The 21,796-nt window shown below is 43.7% G+C and overlaps 1 protein-coding gene across 1 annotated transcript in view; it reads left to right on the top strand.

Moving 5' to 3' along the window:
• Positions 1–18,655, top strand: part of LOC147106103 (RIB43A-like with coiled-coils protein 2) — a 39,453-nt gene extending 20,798 nt beyond the window's left edge. The window contains exons 4-7 of the mRNA XM_086008869.1: positions 2,602–2,720; positions 5,458–5,685; positions 16,818–16,984; positions 17,657–18,655. Of these exons, the coding sequence (XP_085864995.1) occupies positions 2,602–2,720; positions 5,458–5,685; positions 16,818–16,984; positions 17,657–17,738 (596 nt within the window). The 3' untranslated portion in view covers positions 17,739–18,655. The remainder of the gene's footprint in view (positions 1–2,601; positions 2,721–5,457; positions 5,686–16,817; positions 16,985–17,656) is intronic.
• Positions 18,656–21,796: the final 3,141 nt, after the last annotated feature.

The following is a 21,796-nucleotide window of genomic DNA, read 5'->3' as shown; positions in this document are numbered from 1 at the left end:
CTAGAGGCACATAAATAAAAAACGGAAGGTCGGGATGGGAATAGGGCCACTAAGGGACAGTCAGGATAAAATCACAGGCAGCGATAGCGAAATGGCAGAAATATTAAATAATTACTTTGCTTCCGTATTTATCAGGGAGAATAAGCAGGTGGACATGACATCAGGAGATGAGATTAGAAATGATATAACCACTTTTAAAATAAAAAGAGGAGAAATATTAAATAAACAAATCAAACTAAAAGAGCATAAAACCCCTGGTCTGGATGGATTACATCCACGCATTTTAAAATAATCTAGGGATGAGATAGCAGAGGCATTATTACACATATTTAATAATTTGTTAGAAAAAGGTGTAGTGCCAGAGGACTGGTGGATAGCTAATGTAATACGTATATTTAAGAAGGGAGATAGAACATGTCCAAGGAACTATAGACCATAGTAGGAAAAATAATGGAATCCCTACTAAAGGAAAAAATAGAAGAACATCTATAAACAAAAAATATAATAATGAATAGTCAGCATGGATTTCAAAAAGGAAACATAGAAACATAGAAGATAGGAGCAGGAGTAGGCCATTCGGCCCCTCGAGCCCGCTCCGCCATTCAACGAGATCATGGCTGATCATCCAAACCCTAGCACCCGGTCCCTACACTGACAACCATCCCACCCAAGCCCTACCCCCGTAACCCCACGTATTTAATCCCCCCTAACACTAAGGGCCAATTTTTTTATCATGGCCAATCAACCTAACCTCCTGCACATCTTTGGATTGTGGGAGGAAACCGGAGCACCCAGAGGAAACCCACGCAAACACGGGGAGAATGTGCAAACTCCACACAGACATCTTGCTTGATCAACCTTATTGAATTCTTTGAAGAGATAACAGAGAGAGTAGACAAGGGTAATGTAGTAGATGTAAATTATCTAGATTTCCAAAAGGCCTTCGCTAAGGTACCACGTAATGTTTCCACTTGTGGGAAAGAGCATAACTGGAGGCCATCAATATAAGTTAGTCACCAAGAAATCAAATAGTGAATTCAGAAGAAACTTCTTTACCCAGAGAGTGTTAAGAATATGAAACTTGCTACCACAGGGAGTGGTTGAAGCAAATAGTATAAATGTATTTAAGGGAAAGCTGGGTAAGCATATGAGGAAGAAGGGAATAGAGGGCTATGCTGATAGAGTTAGATGAGGCAAGACGGGAGGAGGCTCAAGTGGATACCAGCATGGACTAGTTGGGCTGAATGGCCTGTTTCTGTGCTGTATTATCCTATGTAAGCCTATGTAATGAACACACTGATTTTGCAATCCTCTTCAAGATTGCTGAGATTGGGAATGCAGTAAACGTTGCTATACTGTCACCCCAGTACCTCAGTAAATGCAAATATTTAAAAATAATTTAATAGAATGTTGAACTACATATCCACAGCCTTCTGAAAGATTTTTTTAATTATTGAGAATATGCACGAGTTGTTTTGAAGACTATATATACCTAACTCAATGCATAACAAGTATTTTCTTGGGTGCAACAGTCCTGAAATCATCCTCTTTGTGTTTCATTTTATCTTGCAGTTGCAAATGCATAAAAATGTTGCTTGGGGACTAATTGGACTAGCACCTGTTCTTTTACCTCTAGGACCTGGGTTCAAATCCAGTCCAGACTGATGAAAAGAAAGTGTGTTCTCTTTGCTTACTTGAAGGATCCTACATGGATGTGTAGTGTGGGCACACAATTCTTAATAATGATTATAATTCCATGGTAAAAAATTTGCCCAATACACACAGTAGCACTGAACTGGCAGTCTCATTCAGAAACTGCTGAGGGAAGGGTACTTTGAAAGAACAGAAAGAAAGAACTTGCATTTATGTAGCTCTCCCAAGATGTCCCAAAGCAGTTCACATACAATAAATTACTTTGAATTGTAGTCACTGTTGTTATGCAAGCGAATACAGCAGCAAGGTCCCACAAACAGCAATGACCAGTTAATGTGCTTTTAATGTTGGTTGAGGGAGAAGGATTGGCTGCGACACCAGAGGAACGTCTTGCCCTTCTTCATATAGAGTTGATTTTCTTAAGACACACTACTGACCGCCTTGCCCGCTGGCCGCACATATTGTGGAATTGCAGATGAGCTCCACAGGATTTTCTGCTAATTTCTTTCAATGGATGAAAACTTGTGAGAAATGTGCCCATGATTTCCCAATATGTATGGCCAGAAAGCGAGGCTCCCAGCTTGCTGCATGCATTCTAAAAACTGACATGGTATTTTGAACACCTGCCTGGACAGGGAGATGTAGATTCGGTTTTATGTCTCATCAAATAATGGAAATGACTATGAGAAATTAAACACTGTTACACCAACGTAACAGGGAATGTGCTTGTGATTTATGTAAGATATGTTGTTTGAGCAGTGAAGAGGGAGCTTTATTCTGTCTGTGACCTGTAATGTATCTGATCTGTCACCACAGTAGAAAAATGTGCCTTTCCTATTCATTGGTATTCCGTTCCCTTGAGGAGAAAAAAATAGTAAAATCTGAAGTAAAAAAGATAACCTTCCTAAGTTTATACTTTGTATGATTTTTGTTCTGTTCTTTTTTCAGATAGACTGTGTGATAAGAATAGGATAGCTATGGATCGAAGAGCTTGTGAACTGCAACAAATGGAAGAAGACACTAGGAGAGCTGTTACTATAGCAACAAAAGATTTCAATAGGGCACAGGTTTCACTTTTATTCCATCCTTTTTGTTTTTGGTTAGAGACTAGATCAACAGTAAGCATTTCATTTGTCTTGCATGATTCACATGTCTACACTCCTCCCTGTTCATAAAAGTGCCTCACTTGTTGTGGTAAACCACTGTTTGTATTCCACTGTGTACATGTCTGTACATGCCTCGGCTGACTCCTCCCACGAGTCCAGGTATAAAGGTGACTGCTCCACAGTCCCTCTGTATTCTGGACTGGTCGACCACTCGAGGCACACCTTCATTCTCTTGTTAATAAAAGCCTGTTAGTTACTCGCTTAACCTCAGTCTTTTGAGTGATTGGTAGTGCCTCACTTGTATAAGATGAACTTTTACATGCTGACAGGGAAGGGAAAAGGTGGCTGCATCTGCGCTTCAGTGCTTATAGTCCTATTAGTCACCAGTTCACTCTTTCTTGTTGGGAAAGCAAGGCCCTGGATATGAATGTAACTTTGGTGGGAGGTCATATGATTGTACTTTGTTTAGAGGTACACAGTACCAGACCCTATCAAAGGCTTGGGAGATGTCAAGTCAATGTCAGATGATTCACTCATATGTTCAAAGGCAGAGTTCCATATTGGTAAAAAGGCCATCAATGTGTGGTCATACTGGCAATCATGGATTAAGGCAGAACTTACATGGTGATGGATAATTTGAGCATTAGCAACAGGTTTCATACATTTAAAAGCTACCAACATAGAGGAAGTAGAGTGGTAGTTTGAAGGATAAGAGGGATCACTTTTCTCAGAGAGGGGTGAACATGAACAAAATTCTAAATGGAAGGAAAGACGGACTAAAATAAAATAGACTGAAGACACAGTATAGGATAGAATTATATTCAGAGCCACACATTTTGAGGATGATCGGTTGAATACCACCAGAACCAAAGGTATTATTGGATCCAGACAGCAGAGAATAAAATCGGCATTGCAGGGCTTTAAAGTGCATGGAATTGAGGTATCAAATCTGAATACCCATTTTTTTCCTCACACCTCACAACTGATCCAAGTCTTAAACCTTAGGTGGCCAATACTCAGATATGGAGCTCATACTGTTCAACAGATATTAAATTTGTTAAATTTCTACATTTGAAACTAATATTTTTTCTGCACTACACAAAGTATTGGACTCCAACCTCGGGAGAGCTGTATAAACGGGCTGCTGATCCGATATTGCCTATTTTACCTGCCGGCAAAAGTTAAAATTACCTCCATGGTTTCTCAGATTTGAATGCCAATTCTGATTGAACTTTATCTTATTGTATGCTTCTGCTGTTAGTCCTTGAGCAGACTGCCAGATAGTGGACTTCAGGTAGTGGGATATTGGTCGGGAAATTGGTCACGCACCTAAAAAATCTGCGCAAAGTGGGCTGCGTGCCTGATACACAGGCCCAAAGATAGTGGCTCAAGGCTCACTTGAAATTGGGCCTCAGGCCTTATCTTCATAATGCCGGAGAGCTATGGACGGCAACCGGACGGCCCAAAGCAGCTCGCTGGTCGGGGCTTTCTGAAAACCTGCTCCTCTGGTTCCACATTAAGGTAAGTTTTAAAAAACCAAACTTCTCTTTTATGTAGTGGCCTCCAGTGGCCCCTTTAAAGAAACCGCTGGTTAGGCCGTGGTTCAACTAGAAAAAAATTAGCCAAGCATTTACAGCACATGCTCTGCCTAGTTTCTGCTGAATTTGGCAGCGAGGTCCTGGAACAGGCAGTAGACCCCAGATTAAAGCGGCCTAGCGCCTGTTTTAGACGTGCACCCCAGGAACTCAGAAGTCAATTTGGCAGCGAGTGCACTTCCAGGGGACTCGGGTACACAAGATCACGACCGGAAATTGGTGTCCGCAACGTGTATTTTGCATTTTTTTTAAATGGTGTGACCGAGGGTCTATTTTCTCTTGAAAAAAGAAGGCTGAGGGGTGACCTAATAGAGGTCTTTAAAATTATGAAAGGTTTTGATAGAGTGGATACAGAGAGAATGTTTTCACTTGTGGGGAAGAGCATAACTAGAGGCCATCAATATAAGATAGTCACCAAGAAATCCAATAGGGAATTCAGAAGAAACTTCTTTACCCAAAGAGTGGTGAGAATGTGGAACTCGCTACCACAGGGAGTGGTTGAAGCGAATAGTATAGATGCATTTAAGGGGAGGCTGGACAAGCATATGAGGGAGAAGGGAATAGAGGGTTATGCTGATTGATTTAGATGAGGAAAGACGGGAGGAGGCTCGAGTGGAGCATAAACGCCAGCATGGACTGGTTGGGCCAAATGGCCTGTTTCTGTGCCGTATATCCTATGTGATCCTATGTAATCCTATGAGACCAATTTCTTCCCCATCATGTTTTGAGGTGGTAGCTTGGAGAGCTTGCAGGAGAAAATCTGCCTCACAGTAAGGGACCTAAATAGAGGGGGTAATTTTAACTTTGGGCGAAGGTATAAAATGGGTGATATCAAATTGGCTGCTGAGTTTACATTCTGCCCAATTTTTCCTTCCGTTTACTTCAATACAAATGAAAATCGGGCATGGTGTATAATAGCCAGCTAATTTGATATCATCCATTTCATAACATCGCTGAAAGTTAAAATTACCTCCAGTAAATAGAATGGGGAAACAAATCAAAACACATTTTTCTTCTTGATTCTACCATGTTTCACAGAGAGGGGAAAAAATCTCAGTGCACTATGACTCTAATAGTTTACTTTTTATCTTAATGTGGTTTAGGCAACTGAATCAGTTACAAAACGTAAGCTTGAAAAACACCAAGAGCAAGAAGATAATTTATTTGACATTGAAAACCATCTTCACAGTGACTTACTAACAGAAAACCCAAAACAGGCAACAAGTGCTTTTGGACCAAATCATGTCATTGTAGATCGCTGGAAAGGAATGACACAAGATGATGCGGATGACATCACTCACAAACAGAAGCAACAAGTCCAGGAGAAAAAGGTACAAATATCAACTGTCTCCAATTTTGCCCCTGTTCCCTGCAACTTGTCTAAAGGCACTGATTTATATTTCGTACGCTTCCACTGGCACCGGAGCCTTCCATTGCCTTGACCATTCTTCATGTGTGAACCTGGATAGTGAGTGGCAACAGGCTATTTGATTATGAAGCCAATTCTGCCTTATCCTTATACCTACACAAGTACACATTATAGCAATGGTTGCTGGATGGTGATCAGGAGTGGGAACTCTGATTATTTTTACCACCCTCCCTAACCTGAGGACATTGAGACCAATTATCATGTTTGCGGTGTTGCATTGGCTGAGAGCCGATAAGTTAGAACAGACGAGGGATCAAAAAGTGTCCTCTCTGGACTGTATGGCTTAGTGATGTACCGCATGGAATTTACCCACTGAGCCATTAGAATCACTAATGTAAAATATCCCGGAAAATATTGTCACGATTTGAGCTCACTCCAGATATTTTTCGTGCCAAACACAAAAGTCTGTTTATATAGGCTAGCCCTTGCTCCCTATAATCCAAAATGTGATACAGTATATATAAACTTAGAAGTGGGTGAACAACAAACTCATTTATCATTCATATATGCACTGAAAACACTATGTAATATCACCATACAATTCTGATCTCTCCAAAACTGGCAGAAATACATTACCAGCACATAGGCCTACTTTATGAATATCTGCTATCAGCAGGAGCCTCACTTGTTGGCCAAGCATACTGGGAAATTACCGTGTCCCTTTCAAAAAGGCTCAAAGCTCTAGCAGCTCTCAGTAGTGATACTTTTAAGTTGGAACAGTTGTCTGTGTGAGAAGTTATACATGAGACTGATCCCTCATAGAATCCTTTGCTAGCTTCCAGTCATATAGTAGGAGAAGAAGGAGGGAAGTAGTACAAGTACAACAAGAGGAGAAATGAAAAACAAGATCTACCATTCAGAGCAAAAGCTTCCTTTTGATGTTAAACTGATGCAAAGGAAGATCAAAAGGCATTCAGTGCAATTATATAATACTGTCAATCAAAATAGGGTTCAAAGATATCAGTGTCCTCAAAATCAGAAAAGCAACTGACACATCTTCAGGATACAACCAAACTGTGAAAATCGTTCTTGATGAGCACCTGATGGGATAGTTTCAAAGACCATAGACTGATATATAAGCGATAACTCAATTATCAGTATCAATTATTTCTATCACATGGATGACATTTAAGTCTCTCGAAACCTATACAGAAATCCACATAAACCGAGGTAAGACAAGTACATTTGAAGTGAAAGCTTTATATTAGCTAAGGGTGTGGATTTCCTGCAAACTTTCACCGAGGTAGGTTGCTCTCAGCCAACCACCACAGAAAACATTTTAGAAAAAAAAATTTAGGCATTGATTAGTTAAAAAATCATTTAAACTATGTAATATGAAGATTCATTTTATTTTTAAAAATTCTTTTATTTTTTATAAATATCAAATTTCATTTTGAAGCCTTTGACCAACATTGTGTCCACAAACATTTATGATTTAGTTCTGTGCCCTCCTTCCAGTACCACAATAATTTGAATTAAATCAGTATGTGAATTGTGGAGAGGGGAGAAAGAGGGAAAAACCTGAGGGCAAAAGAATGGGGGAAAAAACAGCTGAATTCTAATGAGAACCTTATGTACACAGTGATTTCATTATCAGCTTACTATAGTATGAGAAAGGGGACAAGAATTTTGAATTGAATGTGCTGTGATGTTAAATTATGGTTTAAAATCTTCTTGATCCAATAAAATGATCTTAACCACAATATGTTGCATTGCATCAAATGGAAATACAAAAAGTAATTTCTGTCTTAGTAAGGTTTGAACTTAAGGAGGGACCTTTACTATATTTAGAAAGATTAAGAGAATTAAAGAATATGTTGATTGTTGCTTTTTCAGTCTTGTTCTATTGATCATCTATTGGAAGTACTGAGTGAGGTACCTCAGTATTGGGACCACTCCTATCTCTAATTTACATAAATAACCTGGACTCAGAAACTCAATGCAAAGTGGTCAAATTATGCAGATGATGCCAAACTTGGAGGGACAGTGGAATTGGAAAAGGTAGCTCAGAAGTTCTAGAATCAGTTGGATAAAATATGTAAATTGGCAGAAGTTGGCAGGTGAAATTTAATGTAGACAAATATAAAGTGCTACACATAGGAAGAAAAGTCAGGCAACATGTGTACTCTATGAATGGTGTAGAAATAGTAAGGATGAAACTGAAAGAGATTCAGGAGACTTAGTAGGCTCAACCTAAATATGTCCAACCAATGCAGAACAGCAATCAGCGAAGCCAACAGGATGTTGAACAAAATTGCCAAAATAGTAGAATGTAAGTCAGAAGTGGTAATGATCAAACTTTATAGTTCTCTAGTCAGACCACTCATTGAAAACTGTGTAAAGTTTCGATTGCTGAGAAAACAAGACAGACATGTAAGTACAGTACTGGCAACAGAGCAGAGAAGAGCTGCAACGTTAATTCCCATTTTGTATTTATTAGTGAGGCTCCCACTGGAGATCGGGGAGAGTTAAAATAAGATTATAAGAGCTTCTACAAGTATGTAAAAAGGAAGAGAATAGCAAAAATAAGCATTGGTCACTTAGAGGCTGAGACAGGTGACATTATAATGGGGAATAGGAAATGGCAGAGACTTTAAACAAATATTTTGTATCTGTCATCACATACCAAAATAGTGGGGCACCAAGGGACTACTAAGAGTGAGGAACTTAAAGTAATTAATACCAGTAGAGAAAAAGTACTTGAGAAACTAATGGACTAAAAGCCAACAAATCCCCTGGACCTGATGGCCTACATCCTAAGGTTCTAAAAGAGGTAGCTGCAGAGATAATGTATGCATTGGTTGTGATCTTCCAAAATTCCCTAGATTCAGGAATGGTCCCAGCGGATTTGAAGGTAGCAAATGTAACCCCGCTATTCAAGAAAGATGGGAGAGAAAAGCAAGGAACTACAGGCCAGTTAGCCTGACATCAGTCATCAGGGAAAATGCTGGAATCTATTATTAAGGAAGTGGTTACAGGGCACTTAGAAAATCATATGATTAGGCAGAGTCAACATGGTTTTATGAAAGGGAAATTGTGTTTAATAAATTTATTCAGGTTTTTTGAGGATCATTGGCAGGCTGTAACTAATGGGGTGTTACAAGGATCAATGCTTGGGCCTCAGCTATTTACAATCTATATTAATGACTTGGATGAAGGGACCAAGTGCAACATATCCAAGTTTGCTGATGGGAAAGTAAGCTTGAGGAGGACACAAAGAGCCTGCAAAGTGATATAGACAGTGATGTAAGAAAACTACTAAGCACTTGGTTTGAGTATAAAACAAGACTTTAATCAACTGTTTCACAACCATGAGTTTCTAGTTACATCACTAATTCCTGGTTACAAAAACATCCTGAGCAAGCTGGGCTCACGCCCAAGTATTTATACTTTCCTTGGACGGCGCCACCAGCTGGCCGCCTAGTGTTATCTCATGAGTCATTTCTACATGAATGGTAAGATTCATGACATTCTTCCCGCCTGAAAGATTTGGAAGTTCGACGACTTCCTTCTAGCGGATATAACGGACCACGAAGAGCCGCAGTCATTTCGATTTCTGTTTGTGGCCGGAAGGCACGTCTCCTCGGACCGTGTCTTGGTCCCTGGGTCACTTGGTTCGTACAGGTAGGTTGACAGGGCCCGTGTCGCCTTGATCGATCTGAGGGGGACTGGGGAGATCGTGACTCCGGGTGCGGGTCCCCACAGGCGCAGAGCTGGCTTCATCTTGCTTGGTAGCTGGTGATTGTCCAGCGTCCTGGCTTCGGGTGGCCATCCCATGGGGAGTGCTCTGCTCCCCGAGTTGATTCGGCGGAGTAGCTGGCAGATCCCTTGATGTCCTGGGTAGGGCGTCATCCTCAAAGGAGCGCAGAGTATCAGCATCATTAATATGGATTCCTCTATCGGTGGGGTCCGTGGGACCGGTTGGACAGGGAGCCAGATCTCGGAGTGAAACGGTGGACTCCCGGCCATCAGGGTACCGCACGTGCGTGTATGTGTGATTAACGTCTGTTAGTTCCACCTCGTCGACAAGGGGATCATTCTTGGAAGATCGAACGAATCTTCAGAGCAGCACGGGGCCGGGAGCTGCCAACCATGATGGTAGGGACATCCCATGAGTGGAGCGACGCTGGAACCCAAAGAATCGTTCATGAGGAGTAACATTGGTGGACATAGAAAGAAGAGACCTGATGGAATGCAACACGTCAGGGAGCACAGTTTCCCACTGCTGGTCTGGTAGGTTGCGTGACCTCAGTGCAAGATGAACAGCATTCCAAATGTTAGCGTTGTATCTCTCAACCTGTCCGTTACCGATGGGATGATACGGTGTCGTTTTACTTGTGGCGATTCCCCGTTGGGAAAGATAACTTTTAAGTTCACTTGACATGAAGGAGGGACCCCGATCAGAGTGGATGAAATTGGCCGTACCGCAAAGGGAAAAGACTTCATTGAGGCATTTGATCACTGTGGAAGTAAGCATAGTGGGACAGGGGAAAGCAAAGGGAAAGTGTGAATATTCGTCCACCATAGTAAGCAAGTGGGTGTTTCGCATTAAGGAAGGCAATGGCCCTTTAAAGTCAATGCTGAGTCGCTGCATAGGCTGTATAGCGTGTATGAGCGAGCCATCCGACGGACGGAAGAATTGCGGTTTTAATTCCGCGCAAATTCTACAAGTGGAACATGTTCTTTTCACGTCTTCCGTAGAAAATGGGAGATTTTTAGATCGCACAAAGTGCAACATACAGGTAACGCCAGGATGGCATAAGTCAATATGAAGATCCACAAGAGTCGAAGTTGACATAGAAGAGCAGAATGCATGCGTGAGGGTATCCGGGGCCACATTCTTTTTGCCGGGTCGATAATGTATGGTGTAGCCAAAGGCGGCCAATTCCATCCTCCAGAGCTGTATTTTGTTATTCTTGAACTTAGTGCGTTTCCGGTTATCCAGCATAAAGGCCACGGAGCACTGATCGGTTATAAGTGTGAAATGGCGACGAGCGAGAAAATTACTCCATTTACGTACTACTTCGATGATAGCTGTAGCCTCCTCGACAGGAGGATAATGGAGCTCACTATCCTGCAAAGTTCTGGACAGAAATGCAACAGGTCGACCACCTTGATTCAAGGTAGCCGAGATCGCCACCTCCGATGCATCGCACTCGACCATGAAAGGGAGATTTTCGTCGATGGAACGAAGCGTGGCTTTTTCCAGTTGTCGCTTGAGGAGGTTGAAAGCTGAAATAGTCGTTGCCTCCAACGGAAATGACTTCGCGTGAAGCAGGGGCTGGACCTTGTTGGAGAAGTGGGGTATCCACTTCGCATAATAGGCGAACATGCCGAGTGCCCGACGAAGAGAGCTGAGATTCGTAGGGGGAGGGAGCTCCTGAAGCGGACAAAGTCGCTCCGGATCCAGTTTGATGACACCATTGCCCACCCAGTAGCCAAGGATGTTGACTGATGGTACTGATTTCACAGATTTGGACTCATTTAAGGTTAAGTTGCGATGACAGAGAATGTCAAAACATTTCTGGAGGTTGGCATCATGCTCCTTCTGGTTATGACCAGCAATGGTGATATTATCCAGATATGGAAAAGTGTCCGTTAAGTTCTCCTGTTTGAATAGGCTATCCATTGCCCGTTGAAAGACGGCCACCCCATTGGTGACCCCAAATGGAAGGCGACAAAACTGGTAAAACCGACCATTGGCCTCAAAGGCCGCATACTTTTTGTCAGAGTCTTTTAACGGTACTTGATGGTATGCGCTCTTTAAGTCAAAAGTTGAAAATACCTTGTAGTTGGCAAGGTTATTGACCATGTCATCGATGCGTGGTAGTGGGTAGGCATCCAGGTCGGTATACTGGTTAATAGTTTGCGAGTAATCGATGCAAAGACGTTTCTTGTGTTGCTTCAGAGGATTTTTAACAACAATGACTTGAGCCCGCCAGGGAGATGAACATGGCTCAATGATCCCGTCAGCTAGAAGGCGAGAGATCTCTACCTCAATAAAGGATAGATCATCTTGGCTGAAACGTCGTGATTTAGTGACTATGGGCTTACATCGGGGGGGAAGATTGGCAAACAAGGAGGGCTCGTCGAGCAAAGCCGCCAAAAGTGCACAAAACGGTACTTTTGAAATAGTAAGCTCCGGCTTTGACCCTCCAAACTCGAAAGTGAGTCTTTTATGTTGTTTCTGGAAATCCTGTCCCAGGAGCACATCACTGCATAGGTTTTTGAGCCCAGGTGGAGAAATAAGTGTGGCCATTGAGAATAAGGTCGACAAGACAAAAGCCGGAAGAGTTGGTGGTCAGCGTCGTCAGAGCCATTGCAATTTCCCTGTCTGAGGGGTAAATACGCAGTTTTAACTTACTGACAGCCCGCTCACTAATGAAGCTGTCAGAGCTGCATGAGTCGATTAGTGCACTCAAAATGTGTCCATTTACCGAAACCTTCATGGCTGCATGGGACAGGCTTTGGGGAAAAACAGCTGTGATGGAAGGAGGAGCAGTTTTACCCTTGACAGCTGTAACCTTAGTAGTGGTTCTTGGGGGAGGAGCAGTTTTATAGATAGCAGCTGTAACCTTAGTAGTGGATCTTGGGGGAGGAGCAGTTTTATAGATAGTAGCTGCAAAACTAACAGGGGCTCTCGACCAGTATACCTTAGAAAAGTGGCCTTTCTTACTAACAGAGGCTCTTGACTGGCATACCTTAGAAAAGTGACCTTTCTTACTGCAATGATTGCAGGTTGCGTTACGAGCAGAACAAAATTTCCTATAGTGGAATGCACCTCCACAGAAGAAACACTTCCTTTCAGATTGCCAAGATGCCGCTAGGGCAGGGTCGTCATCAGTGAAGGCAGAGTCATCATCAATGAGGGCTTCCGCCCGAGACCTATCGAAGGAGTCACTAAAAGTGATAGCAGCAGCCTGTGCACGTGGTGAAAGATAGGTGTCTGCATTCCTCTTTGCTAAGTCCAGGGAACATGCCTGGTCATAGGCAGTCTGTAACTCGAGGGTTTTAATCTCCAGCCGACACTGGCGTATGAAGGGAGAACGCAATCCCATTAATAAAGGAATCACGAATTAACTCCTTCTGGTACTGCTCAGCTGTGACAGCTTTAAGATTACAATCCTTGCTGAGCCTACGAAGCTTTTGAAGGAATTCGTCAAGTGATTTCCCGGGTTGTTGTCGAGTTGTGGCCAGTAGATGCCGAGTAAACATTTTTTGTTTGGTGAAATATGAGGTTATTCACTTTGGTAGGAAGAATAGAAAAACAGAATATTTTTTAAATGGTGAGAAACTATTAAATGTTGGTATTCATAGAGATTTAAGTGTTCTCATACAGGAAGCACAGAGAGTTAGCATGCAGATACAGCAAACAATTAGGAAGGCAAATGGCTGTTGGCCTTTATTGCAAGGGGGTTGGAGTACAAGAGTAAGGAAGTCTTATTACAATTGTACAGGGCTTTGGTGAGACCACACCTGGAGTACTGTGCACAGTTTTGCTCTCCTTATTTGAAAGGACATACATGCCTTAGAGGCGGTGCAACAAAGGTTTACTAGATTGATCCCTGGGTTGAGAGGGCTGTCCTCTGAGGAGACATTGAGTAGATTGGGCCTAGACTGCCTGGAGTTTAGAAGAATAAGAGGTGATCTCATTGAAACGTAAGATTCTGAGAGGGATTGACAGGGTAGACACTGAGAGGTTGTTTCCCCTGGCTAGAGAGTCTAGAACTAGGGGGCATAGTCTCAGGATAAGGGGTCGCCATTTAAAACTGAGATGAGGAGGAATTTCTCCACTCAGGGTTGTGAGTATTTGGAACTCTCTACCCAAGAGGGCTGTGGATGCTGAGTCGTTGAGCATATTCAAAGCTGAGATCGATAGATTTTTGGACTCTAGGGGAATCAAGGGATATGGCAATTGGGCGGGAAAGTGGAGTTAAGGTCGAAGATCAGCCAGGATCTTATTGAATGGCAGAGCAGGCTCGAGGGGCCATATGGCCTACTCCTGCTCCTATTTCTTATGTTCTTATTCACCCCTAAAGTCTGTTGAGAGGGAAAGAGACCTGGGTGTTACAGTGCACGAGTCTCTAAAGGGCCATGTCCAGTGCCGAGAGACTAAAGCAAAAGCAAATAGAGTATTAGGATGTACAGCTAGGATGATGAAATAGAAAATAATGAGCACCATAGTGTCATTTTGTAAGACCTTGGTTAGGCTCCAGCTAGAATACTGTGCCCAGTTCTGGTCCCCTCACATGGGCTGGGATTTTACTAACCTCGGCGGGTCCATGGCGGGTGACGTTGGTTATGGGTCTGGACCCTGCTGCTGGCTCCATCCCGCTCTGTGAAATGAATTTCCCTTGTTTGGGCTTGTTAAGCCTGCTCAGCGTGTTTCCCGGCCAATTAGAGGAAGCGGGTCTGGTGATGTCATTTGATGACACGTCATCAGCCGGTTTCCTTAAAGGGACCATGTCCACATTTATTTTGTAAACACTGACAATGACTGCACAAAGGCACAGGGCTGTACCCAGGCTCTCCCATGACTCCCTCCATATGCTTATGGAGGGAGTCAGAACATGCAGGGAAGTCTGCTTCCCTTCCCATGGGTGGAAGAAACCTCCCCAGGAGATCAACACAGTCTGGTTGCACATTGCAGAGGAGGGCACAAGCAGGGATAAGGTCAGGAGGATCTGGGTGCAGTGCCGCAAACGTTTCAATGATCTCAGTAGATCACGAAATGCTAGTACAAAGCCGCACTCAACCTCATCCTGCTGTGCCTCTCATCACATCCCCATCACTCGGCCTTCCCTACCCTACTCCTGCACATCCTTACACCAATTTACCTTGCACCTCCACCCATCCCTCTCTATCTATATTATCACATCCCCGTCTCACTAGCCACCCCTCACACTCGCCCTCATCCTAGTCCAATCATACCAATTAACAACACACAAGGGTAGGCACTTGGGTGTTTTATGCAATGTTCATGTAAAGTTTCTGTTAATGTGGTGTCAAACATTGAAACCTTTATTTTCAACACTTTGCGTTCTTGGACAGATTTGTGTGCACCTTTGGAAGTGGCTTAGTGAGTTGCAGTGAATGGTGAGACATAACGGTACACCCTGCAATGGTGATGAGTGTGAAAGGAATGGCTTGGGCATTTTAGGGTGGTGCCAACCTGGCGCATCACGTGGAGCCAGGGTGTACAACATTAAGTGAAGTAAATCTGGCTATGGTGAGGCCATCCCTGGCCGCCCAGTCAGCAATGTTGTCGGGTGCTGATGCCCTCCATCCTGTGCAGCATCAGTTGATTGCAGAGAAGGTTGGTGTTGTTGTTGGTGCTGCTGGTGTGCCTGGTGCTGCTGGTGTTGGGGCTGATTGTGGTGGGATTCTAAGGACCAATGTGAGAGAGTATAAAGGGCACCCATGCTGATGGAATAGATGGCAGGTGAAGTCGAGATTACAGAAGTGATCTGTCAATGGTGAGAGAGTTAATGAGGTCAGACTGGATGGAGACTTGTGCAAAGACTTGCAGCATGGTGAATCTGTTGTGGAAATACAGTGAGGAAGAGCTTGTGGAAGATACCTCTGTAAGGTGGGAGCTTTTACTTTACATTTGAAGCTGTCAACTCAACAGCTGATTCAATGGCCACTGGCCTGCCGCCTCAGCTTGACAGACGTGGTCCACGACCAGCGTGGACCTCGTGGGCGAGCTGTCAAATGCAGAAGGTGAGCTGAAAATTATTCTTAAGTGGCACTAAACAAGCCACTAATTACCTGAATTGGGTCCCCCGCCACTGCATGTCGGGTCTGCTCAGCGTGGCGGCAGGTTCACAGCGGGGTCCCGACCTCGTGTGAGTAAGGTTGTTGAATATTGTACCTCAAGGTAATTATTATCTCCTGGGACTTGTTTTGATTGCCTTTGGGGTTCAGAGAACAATTTCTGAGAATTCTTTATTCCCTGAATTGGTCTGGGAATTTTTTTTTCCTCTCCCAAGAGATTGCATGGCTGCTACACGGTGGGGTGAATTGGAGGTCATGTTGTCTAGTTGCTACATGCCTGAATGGGACAGAGTCCTTGGGGGAGAAATCCGGTTGGTTAGCGCCTCCAGTTAGTGCCGGGGGGGAGGGTGGGAGGTGCTAACGAGGTGCTAACGGGTTAGTGACCAGACGCGGTGAATGCAGCGACACCTGCAATCTTCAGTGCCGGTAACTCTTACCACCTGGGCCTCTAGCGCCTCGCAGATTGTGGTGGCATAAAGTGCGCAGTGCCCCGTTATCGCCCCGGATGTGAAATTGCCTCCCGCCCCCTGCTGTATCGCCGGGCATGAACAAAGGCAGGAAGAGGAGGCGTTGTCAACTCAGCTGACCGCTTGGGGAGCGCTAATTAAAGGGAATGGTTTTCGGGTAGGCCAACCTTTCTTAATTACAACAATCTAGTGCCTGCTCAATGTTTTTGATGTTTCATTGCTGCAAGATGTCCAAGCCCTCCACTTTGTGAGAGTATTTGGGGCTGTAACGGCAGTCACGCAGGTCGCCTTGCAAAACAGAACTGCCGACAAGTAGGTTGTGCACCATCATTGACCCTTCCCTTTAAGCGAGGGGAGCAACCTCTGATGCCGTTAGCAATGCGCTCCAAATTGTTCAGCGCTCTGCCGCTGCCAACCCGCGCTCGGGCTTTAGCACCCTAAGAGAAGTGGTAAGTGCTTGATTTAGAGCTCCACTTCCCTCTTGGAGCGCTAAAGCTGAATTTCCCGGCAGGAGAGAATCATTAGCGCCTGGTGCTACTTTTTTTCACTTTTCAAAAGTTAGCGCCCCAAGCGGGGCTATACCAAATTTCTAGCCCTTGGTGCCTCCTATTTTAGCATATTAGACACAAGATAAAACATGCAGCCCAACTGAGGGAATTCCAATGACTGTCTTTCATTTTGATTAACCCTGTGATGATCCATGTCAGAAACTGTGATAACATTTAAAGAACTGTTCTGAGCATGAGAATGAAATACATGACTGAAAAAATGCTGTCTTATTTATACATAGAGACTAGAGGAGGAAGAGCGTCAGCGCAATGCAGAATGGGAAAGGCTACGGGTCAATGATGCTCGGGCAGCTATGCTTCTTGAACGACATCAGCAGCGAGTAAACCGGCAGCTTCGGAAGGCAATGGACTGCCAAAATTTGCTGCTATATAAGGATCATAAAGCACAGTGAGTACTTTAAGTCTGCCCTTAAGGTTTTGAGAAACCACATATTGACTTAATTTACACCTGACATTTACAGGGAAGCAAATGGGGGCAACATTCCAGTAAGCTGCATAATGTAGTGGGAGTACAAGGGTTTACCCTATTGATTTCTCCAATCTGATCTAATTCATTCAACTGTTTTATCGAAAATATACTGCCTTAAGAAAGTTCCATTTGGAGCACAAGGGCTTTCCCATAGAGACCAAGGGAGGAAAGATTTTATTGGTGAATACCTGGACGCATCTGCACACCTCTTGTGTGCGAGTAGATTTCCAGCCTGTTGGGGAAGATGCCTGGCATGGACATGGAAAAGAGGAAACAAAATCATTTTTAGAAACTGAGATAAAAGTAAGTGAACAAAACAGAACCTGACATAAGCCCCCCCATTGAAAAGCAATTGGCACTGTCTCAAAACTGTGGACTGGTTGTGGTTATCATATCTGGATATGGAGGGAAAAGAAAAAAATGACATTGCCTGTTTTGCCCCACTATAATCATGCCTGTTGCCAACCAATCACAATGTGGCTTTGATACTAGTCTTGGCCCAAGCCATCAACCCTTTGGGCTAGCGGAAGAGTATGTGTAGTAGAGAAGTGACTCAGGATAGAAAGAAATGATGAATACTTTTTTTTACAGGGAGAAATTTCTGAAAAATGAGGTCTACGTGAATGTTCCAACTTCCAAATATTTTGATCAGTTCAACACAACCAGCCGCTGAAATGGATGGCGAGGCTATCTTTTGCCACATCCCAATATGTTTAAAGGAACTATTTTTTCTCATTAAGAATCATGCTTTCCTGTTGAATGAACCTTCACAAGAAAACTCTCATGGTTTTCCATAATAATATTATTATATGTTAAATTTGTTATCACTTTGATTTTGAAATGCTTTTCCAGTTATTCAGTAGTTTGTCATATTAACCAGAGACAATGGAAAGTTTTGAAGGGATATAAGTCCATATAAGAAATGTTTGAAAACAAACTACTAATACTACAAAATAAGAATACATCTATCCATTTACTTTTTGGGAATCAAACTTTCCATGATATAAGTGTCAGCAGATCAGAACTCCTTAAAGAATGCTCATCTGGTCTGCAAGTTGACAGTGTTTTTACCACAGTGATTGTATGATGCTAAACAGCTGCCTCTATCTAACTGCCTCACAATGAGATCTGCAGTCATCAGGTTAGGGTCAAAATGCTTTAATTCGTTTCTAACATGGCTGATGTACTCTGAAGTATGAAAACAAATCAAGAGTCCAGCAGAAACAACCATAGCAGCTTTTATTTCTTTTTGTTACACTATTTTTGTGGTTAATAAAAAAAAAAGGAATTTCTTCTTAAAATGTGACTTGTCTTGTAGAACAACAATAAATCAAGGAATCTTGGAATATACAAAGGAATAATAAAACCCTTGGCATGTGGCCAGTATGCATATTTTCCATCGAGAGCCTGGCATATACTGACATTTTTCTGTAGTGGTGCACTGTGAAAAAATTTAGGAGTATAAAAGCCCCACAAGTCAGGAGCATGACAGGTATAAGCAACATACCTACACTTCTGAATAAGAGAATGACCATCTGTAAAGTACTCAATTGTTCAATACTTTATTAAAAATTCAGAGAGTTTTCCTTTAATTGCATTCTTAAGATAGCACACATTGATGACCATTCACCCCTATTCCATTACACGGCAATGCAATGTTTATCTAATAAACTGTGAGAAAAATATAGCTGATTCTTGTCAGAGCAGACAAATGTCTTCTGACACATAAAATGCAATCCTTCATTTGTTGCAATGGTATTTTTTCAAATGCCTACCTCTGTTGTGTATGTAACACAGACTTACCCTCTTCTTCTCCCCTCTCACCAGGTAACTGAAGGTATAACCCCTACTCTTTTAGCCTTCCTTCAATTGCTCCTTAGATTTGACCCGCAAATCCACGAGTACAATTGTTTACTTATCTGGTCCAGTTCCATGACTTGAGCTTGGGTCACTCTCGTGTAGCTTTCCAACTGTAGGTCAGACATGAAAGTCGACACTGTCCATTAGCACTCCGTTTCCACCTGTAAAATTGAAGTTACAAAGTTCCAATGGAGATTTTGTCCTCATAAACATATTTAGGCAGTTTGAACATTTTCTCAATGTTCTCGCACTCTCTTCTTAGACAGGAATGTGACCGTTTGCTTCATCTGCTCCTTTATGTGGTTAATCAGCAACTTTTCCTGTCTTTCCTGTCTTGTGAGCCCGTTTGTGTCACCAAAAATCATGTAAGTGCCATTTTATGCAACCTGGCAACTTGCTACTACTATACAAAAAAAATGCACAAGATCAGTCAAAGTTGCAAATAAGATGGAGTACATCTTCAATCTAAGAATGCAAAGCCCAGGTATTGTCTTTCCAGTGCACCTTCTGTGTGTTTTGTATCTGCTGTAGGGATGCACCTACACTTCTCCCATCTCCCTTCGTCATTTTCGGCCACTTGCTTCCATTCTTCATTCTGTTACTCATGGGGTCCCTCAGTCAATCAGGGATTCATACTCTTTGAGTTCTGGGCTTTTGCTCTGTGTGCCCTCTTCAGTGTACGCTTAAGCTATAATTATCTAATCTAATTATTTTCAATCTAATTATTTTAATCACTGTGTGACATTCTAAACACCACTGCGTCTTTTCTCCTTTTAGGGGACACTATGGTTGCAAAATTCGGATCAAGTGCCCTTAGAGCTCCAAGATGGTGTCTGCAGCGTGCGCGCACACTGTGGAGCGAATCGCGTCAGATGCCATATTGGTGAGGGCGTTAGCTCGCGCTCAGTGAAGGTCCACCGGAAGTTTGCAGAGCAGGCAGATCATGGCGTCAATCAGCATACAACGCTGATTTGACGCCAGCAGTGCCATTTTGGAGCTTAAAGCTCCAGCTAATGCCCTCCCTCACAGCTGAACACGCATTCAGCAGCAGGAAGGACACCCCACCAGTGCTATTTAAAGGGATCATCAACTACCTACAGGTTAGTTGCTGTTTGATTTCTTCTGGCTGTTGGTACAATTCCACAAGTGTTTGGTGCTTTCTATAGTTGTTTCAAGCTGCAAAGTTCAACAGGGAGTGGTGTGGCAGGTGCTGAAGGACATTTTGCTGACTTCAAGGCTTCTGCACAAACCATTTGCTGCCATACATGGGTGCACTAGTAGGAATTCCCCTTGGAATACAACATGACTTGGAGAATGAACAGAGGCCACACAGAGCAGGATTCGCTAAAAGAGGGAGCAGGGGCAGAAGGGCTTGGCAGGAAGCCACATCCACCCAGTGCAATCAGGGAGCAATTCTCCTACCTGAGCCTCAGCGAGGAACAATGTGTGAGACGTCTGCATTTCAGTAGCGTTTCAGTAAGAATGTCCTCACTGAAATCTGCCACAACTGCAACCTCTGAATAGGGCAAGGACCGCATTACCAGTGTCTGTGAAGGTGACTGTGGTGATGAACTTTTATGCGTCTGGCTCCTTCCAGGCTGGAGGTAGAGATATTTGCAACACCTTGCAGTTTACCATCCACTGTTGCGTAAGGAAGGTCACTGAGGCTCTCTATTCAGAAAGAGCCATCTACATGTCATCACTCTTGCCAGAGACCAGCAGGCAGAGCGAGCACGCAGCTTTCCTAGGATTGCAGACTTCCCCATGGTACAGGGTACCATTGACTGCATGCACGTCGCTTTGCAGGTGCCGCATGACAACTCTGCCATATACCATAACTGAAAGGGATTCCACTCCCTCAATGTCCAGCTGGTGTAAGACCATAGCCAGTGAATCATGCAGGTCAATGCCCAGTATCCTAGCCTTCATTCTGCAGCAGTCCGCTGTGCAAGCTGCATTTCAGCCACTGCGGCAAACCAAAGGGTGGCTACTGGGAGACAAGGGCTATCGGCTAACAACATGGCTCATGACTCCGGTGCGCAATCCATGCACACGTGCGCAGCATGCATACAATCAAAACCATAGTGCCACATGAAATGTGATAGAGCAGACCATTGGCGTGCTGAAACAACGCTTCCGCTGCCTGGACCACTCTGGAGGAGCCCTGCAAGACGGGTGTCAAGATTCATGGTGGTCTGCTGAATGCTGCACAATCTCGCCATCAGATTCATGGTGGTCTGCTGAATGCTGCACAATCTCGCCATCATGAGGGCACAGCCCTTGCCACCAGCTATACAGCGAGCAGCTGAGAAGGAGGAGGAAGAGGAAGTATGGAAGCAATCTAGACAGCCCCTTTCTGCCCAGACTGTCCGCAAAGAACTTATCCGAGTACGATACCAGTAACCTCAACCCCAATTCCCCATTCACCAAATGTCCCACACTTTACCTTCCCTCTGTCACTGACCATTACAGCATCTGCTTAGCCACAATCCAAAAATAAAAGCCTCCACAAAATAAACATTCCAAACCAAATTTATAAATGAAATACTGCATACAAACATAATCTAATCACCCATTCCCGTAGTGACTGTCTTCCGTTTGCCTTTGCCTGTCCTAGTGCCCCTATGCAGTGCTACCCCAGTGGCTGCAGCATGACTGGTGGATGGCTGCTGACTTTCAGTGAAGGAGACTGCCTTTGTAGATGACCTCAAGCAGCTCTGGGCCTAGAAAGCCTAGCTGCAGACTGCACCATCACGTCATGGGTGGCAGCAGTCTGGGCTGGCTAACAGGCACCAGCAAGGGCACTGGCGGACTGGCAATGGTGGGAGGACAAATGCTGTCATCCTGAGAGAGGACTGCAGGTTCGTGCTC

This window comes from Somniosus microcephalus, chromosome 16 (assembly GCF_052327205.1).
Source record: "Somniosus microcephalus isolate GS21.2 chromosome 16, FLI_Smic_1.0, whole genome shotgun sequence".
In the NCBI taxonomy this organism is placed as follows: domain Eukaryota; kingdom Metazoa; phylum Chordata; class Chondrichthyes; order Squaliformes; family Somniosidae; genus Somniosus; species Somniosus microcephalus.
Note: the sequence above shows the minus strand (reverse complement) of the source record. Positions and strands in the feature narration are given on the sequence as shown.